Source organism: Pleurodeles waltl, chromosome 5 (assembly GCF_031143425.1).
Source record: "Pleurodeles waltl isolate 20211129_DDA chromosome 5, aPleWal1.hap1.20221129, whole genome shotgun sequence".
Classification (NCBI taxonomy): domain Eukaryota; kingdom Metazoa; phylum Chordata; class Amphibia; order Caudata; family Salamandridae; genus Pleurodeles; species Pleurodeles waltl.
The window spans coordinates 1,489,137,935-1,489,143,934 of NC_090444.1; the positions used below are offsets into that span (position 1 = coordinate 1,489,137,935).

General features: G+C 45.0%; 1 protein-coding gene across 1 annotated transcript in view; it reads left to right on the forward strand.

The window, feature by feature from the left end:
• The window catches only part of COL21A1 (collagen type XXI alpha 1 chain), a 190,627-nt gene extending 184,936 nt beyond the window's left edge, over nt 1–5,691 (forward strand). The window contains exon 27 of the mRNA XM_069235782.1: nt 5,473–5,691. Coding sequence (XP_069091883.1) covers nt 5,473–5,663 — 191 coding nt within the window. The 3' untranslated portion in view covers nt 5,664–5,691. The remainder of the gene's footprint in view (nt 1–5,472) is intronic.
• Nucleotides 5,692–6,000: the final 309 nt, after the last annotated feature.

Below are 6,000 nucleotides of genomic sequence, written 5' to 3' on the forward strand. Positions count from 1 at the left end.
ACGTGAGAACACCACATGACATACGCTTGTGTTCCATGCCCCCTTACACTGCCTGTAATTTTTGTAAGTTACCCCTACAGCAGGCCTTACAGCCTGAAGGCAGGGTGCATTATATTACAGATGAGGGCATATATGCATGAGCAAATATGCCCCTCCTATGTCTTTGTGGATTCTTAGACATAGTAAGTGAACAGGGAAGGCATTCTAAATACATGTGCTGAACACTGGTCAATACAGGTTCTCCAGCTACATGATGGTTTCCCTCAAACTAAGGATGTTTGGTATCAAACATCTCCTAATAATAAACCCTCACTGATTCCAGTGATTGATTTATTAATACATGCACTGAGAGGGCACCTTAGAGATGCCCCCTGAAAACCTACTATCTGCTGGTTGGCTAACTGACTAGTTCTAGCCAGCCTGCCACTAACACACAACTTTCTTACCCCCGGGGGTGAAAGCCTTTGCTCTCTGGTGGTCAGGAACAAAAGCCTGCTCTGGCAGGGGTGTTACACACCTCTCCCAACAGGATGACCTGCAAATCTGCATTCCAAGGCTGGAAGCTTCATAGAAGCCCACCACCTTTGGTTTCCAAATCTGGGTATCCTCGGAGGCAGCTGCTGACCCCCCTGCCCCAGGGCCCATATGGCACCTGGGTAGGTGGGAAAATTAGCTATGCTGGAGGTGCATTGCATTTGCAGGCTGGACACACCCCTAGGGTAACCAGCCTGAAGTGAACACAGCCTTAGGAATTCTGCCATCTTGTGTGTGGTGGAATTAGGATGTTTGTGACTGGGTGATGCCCACTTCCCAAAAGAAGTGCTCATCTAGGGGGTGTAGTGACCCCAAGGTTAAGTAGCCCATTAGCTAATACCCTTCACTGCCCTTAATGCCCCTAAATTGAGTACTTAGGGGACCCCTTGATACCAGGAAAACTGATCTTTGCTGGACAGAAAGGAAGTGGAGAAGAAGCCTGCTGACCTGAGATCCGAGGAGCATGACAAACTTGGATCCAATCCTGCCAGCCTGCCTGATGCACTCCGACCCTTGAGGAGGAACTGACCTGTCCTGCTGCTGCAGCATCCAAGAAACCGGAAGAGCTTCCAGTGTTTCCAAATTGCCAAGAAGAACTCCCTGGGATCAGGGAGCTGCTTCCCTGCATCTACAGGCAAGAAAAGAACTGTGAGGACCTGGGACAGCAAAACCCAATGCTGGACATCACTAATGCACCCAAGCAGCCTATCCCGAGCTGAAGTGGGCCTACTGTGACAATGTGGTTCCCAGGCCCTTCAGAGATGAAGCCCACCTTGAGTTTGCCCGCTGTAGACTTCCTTTTTCTGCTGACCCCCCCTTCACTGCGACTGCCTCTGGTGACGGAGACCAGGTAGTCCGCTGCACCTCTGCATCCGGATGCTCCGGACCAAGGACCACTGGTTCCCTATGTCTCCCATGCTCATGAGACCCAAGCCCATGTGTTGGTATGGCCAGATTGGTCCCCCAGTCCGTGCCTGCAGCCTGTTTCTGTGGGCCCCCTCTACCATGACTCCCCCAGGTGATGGTAACCAGATGGTTCAAACCACCTCTGCACCCAGCTGCCCCAGAGCAAGGGGAATGGGACCACTGGTGTCCCCATGTCCCCAAGCACTGCAAGAACTGAACCCCCTTGGTGGTTCACCCAGGTTGGACTCTTGGTCCATCCCTGCAGCATCTTTGTAACCAGACTGATCCCTATTTACTTACATAGGCACCCGATGCTGAACTGCACCACTACACCCGGCCTCCCCAGAGCCGCCCAAGGTGGCCTATTGGTGTGGCCTAGGACTCTACCTTTTATTCACCTTATGTCCAGAAGAACAGTCCTGTAAGTTGCTGGGAAGTACCTTTTTGCTGTGTATGCTTCCTTTCCCATACAGTAACATTGCAGCTACTAAAAAATGCAGTTGACTTTTGAAAACTCTAAAAATTACTATCTCAAAAAGTACCCACCTGATTCTGGGGATCTTGGGATCAAATTTTATATAGAAGTATGTGTTATTTTTATAAATTGGTGTCAGATTTCTTTATTGAGCGTGTGTCTCACTTACTGCCCATGTGTGTGTCTAACATGCTTAGCACTACCCTCGGATATGCCTAACTGCTCACCCACACTACCATAAAAGAGAGCATTTGCGAGGCCATTTGTGCCTCTGTGATATCCTTGGCTTTTGCCTGGTCTCTTTGCATAGTATACCTCTTTTTTTAGTCCACAGTATAAAGAGCCAGCTTCCTAGAGTCCCCTCCCTGTCATTCAAGACTTGAGATCAGAGAACATTATGTGAATGTTCTTCAGTTTCAAGTCTTGAACAAAAGGGATGTACCAATGCATGTGTAGAACAAACATTTGGGATTTGAGATTAAGCATTTGTTGTTTTTCTGTTGGAAAGAAATTGCTCAACGACAGTAAAGAGACAGTCTCCTGAACCAGGTTGCAGAAAAATTGAGCTTGTGGGCCTCATTATGAAGCTGACAGTCACAAGACCGTCAGCCTTGGTGTGGTGGTCAGACCACGGTGACTGTAGCAGTCCGACCGCCACATTACAAATTTGGCAGTCAGACCTCCAAATGACCACAATCTCCGTCAGATTCCATGATACTGACGGGGTCACAGCAGTCTTGGTTGTAATCAGTGAAGGCCGCACTGAACTCAGCGTAGCCCTGCTGATTACAACCTTGTTCTCCGCTGGCCACCATGAAAAGGCTGGCGGAGAACAAGTGCAGGGGGCCTCAGGGACCCCACCTGATAGCACCATTGGAATGGGCACTGTCTGTTTTGCTTTGCGTTCTGAGGATTCTGGTCAGCTTCTCTGTGCTCATGAGATAACACTTGGCTCCTTTAAGGGAGCTGAGTGCTATCTCGTAGCACTGTTCCCACTTGTCAGACCGGTGGGAATGCTCTATTTCATGGTTTTCACTGGTCAGTCAGTTCAGGCGGGCAGAAACCTTGCAATGGGTTCAAGGGTGGGGATGCCACTGCCATGGCAGTGGTGTCTCCCTGCAACTTTGGCGGTCCTGTGTTGGGACCGCCAAACTTGTAATGAGCCCCTGTGTCTTCTGAGGAAACTTTGATTGCCTGATGAACACTTTTCACTGTTTCTGAGGGATCCTGAGCCATAAAAAAGGATCTGTGAGTTCAGAGAATGCTGCTTATGTGTGGGGGGTTGCTGCTTAACTTGAATACTAGAATCCTGAAGTGAAGTAACACCTGTTATGTTGGAAAATGCAGATCTGTATTGACTGGTGTCTGGTGGCTGGGCACCCCTACACCTTATTCTGAAAGATGGCAGTCTCTGAAGAGCAATCACTCCTGAAAATGTCAAGTAGACTAGGAAAATGGTTAGGTGAGAATCAGACAAGCATAAATTACCATGCTGGTTTTGACTTTCAACTTGGTGGACGTACATTTACCCAAGTCCACTGGAAGTTAATCTCTGGGCCCTGAGCTTTTTGAACTGGAGGATGAACATTTGACCGAGGGTGCCACAAAGTATTGTATGACCCTGTGGAACTGAAATTAAATACACCCTTCAGGCTGGTATGCTGTAAAGTTTTGAATTTCACAAACATGGATTTGAATGCGAAATACCACTCCGAAGTATACCCCCACCTTGTATCTGACCAAAAGTGCTCATGAATTTGTTACAGGAATGAAATATACAATTTAATTTCAGGTCATTTGCATCCAGAGATCTGTTTGTGGCTTTGGTCTGGTATTTAACATCAACACTGAATTCACCTTAACATTAGGACACGAGTGCTCTGCCAAGTCATACCTCCTCTTGAGAATTCTCAAGTTCAAAAAGCTTGAGGGTGTGCCTTCTGGCGCATCTGCTTTACCCTTACCCTCGTGGCATGAAACCTTTACAGACACATGCACTGAATAAGTACCCTTTAACAGATCAACTTAGCGCATTTCTACCACATCAAAGCAATGTAAATATCCGGTGTTACTATTACCAAATATAATTGCACCCAATTTGCTGACATCAGAAAGATGTAAGGCTGATACCAATAGTCATACTTGTAACCTACTCATCACTGAATATGTAAGTGGCAAATACTTAGATCCCTGTACCATCGTGAAGGCTTAAGGTGCTTCCTATTGTAGATTTCAAAATAGATTTTAGGTTGGGTAATTTCTCCTTTGATACAGTTGGAAACAATCTGGGCATTGGAATTCAGAGTTGTGCTCAAACATCCTCTGAAGGAGTGTTTTTAAGGCAGCATATGTTTGCTTGTCTTGTTTGAGGTTTGAACGATTCGCAATCCGTGGAATTCGCTACTTTCACAGTGGGGGTACTAGTTCACAATGCTTGTTTGTGTGACTAGGGGCCAGATGTATCAAGCGATTTTGCATTTGCAAACGGTGCGAATCGCAAAATTCGGCCGTTTGCGAATGCAAAAATGCCTTTCAGAATGTATGAAAGGCAGTCGCAGTGCAATTTTAAGGAATCGCTAAAATAGCGATTCTTTAAAATTTGCGACCCCATTTAGAGAATCGCAAATTGCGATTCTCTAAATAGGAAATCGCAAATAAGGAATCCTTATTTGCGATTTCTTAAATGTATCAAGCATTTCCTAAATGCGAATTGGGCATTTAGGAAATGCACTTACCACCAACAGAAGTTTGGTGGTAACCATGTGCAAATTTTAAAAATGCATTTTAAATGCATTTTTAAAATTGACCTGTAGCGTACACATGCCCCTAAGGCATGTGTGTGCTTCATATGTCCGTAAAAATAATTTTGGGGTGCAGCAGAGGGGGCCTTAGTCCCCCAGCACCCTGGGATTTGCATTTCCTAAATTGCGAATTCCTAAATGGAATTCGAAATTTTGGAAATGCAAAACCATTTGCAGCAGGCCCATAGGTGCAAATGGAGTTGGATTCTCTATTTGCGATTCGGTAATAGCATTTGCGAATTTTAAGAAATCGTTATTACTGAATCGCAAAAATCATGCATACTATTTTGCATTTCTTAAATAGCGATTTCTTAAAATTCGCTATTTAAGAAATGCAATTTGGTTTTTTGATACATCTGGCCCCAGATCTTTAGTATCTTTGTAAACTAATCCGCAGTAAGCATAGTGCTTTAAAATCATTGCCAAACGTTGTTATTGGTTTCCACTAAGACCAGGCAGTAAGATAAGTGTATCATATACACCCAAGTGCCAATGGTGTAGAGAGGCCATCCATAAGGGACTGTGAATGGGGGGGGGGCATAGTTGAGAAAAATGTGAAATGGTCCCTCTGCGAAATCGGTGGCAGACGTTGTCTTAGTTGTCCATCAACCAAGCCGTTCCAATAAACATGCCCCAGGGCTTTGTGTTTCCTGGTATTAATTGTGTCTTCTTGAAGAGAAGCTGACAACAGCCACTGGTTGATTGTTGAAATGTACAGCTTGATGATTTATCTTTTTTCCTTTGTCAACTATGCAGGTGAGAGAGGAAGAACCGGACTTGCATTTGATGGCTCACCGGGTCTTGTGGGCCCGCGTGGACACATGGGGCAGCTTGGACTGCAGGGATACACCGGTGAGAGGGGACCACCTGGTAACTGTATAACGACCGGCTGTAGTGATCTTCAGAATAACAATATTTCGCAAACAGAAGTCGATGACACAAACTAGCCTGTAAATAAACGCATTTTAAGTGAAATTAATTGTCGTCTCTCTTTTGTTCAATTAAACAGTTTCGTTTGCCTAGTGATTCGTGAGTTTGTTTACTGATTCTTGAAAATGCAACATCCATTCAAGGACAGAGCCTAGGATTCTGTATAACGATAACTGAATTATTAGCTTCTATTCATGCAACATATCGAGTTACATAATCATATATTTTCTTCTACCAACTGTTTTTTGTGAACAAGAAGAGTATGTTGGTGAAATATAACATGCAGTGTGTGTGATGTTGTGGCTTAAGTAATGTTCATTCATACCATTCTGTAACTGTTGTTTTCTGTTTATA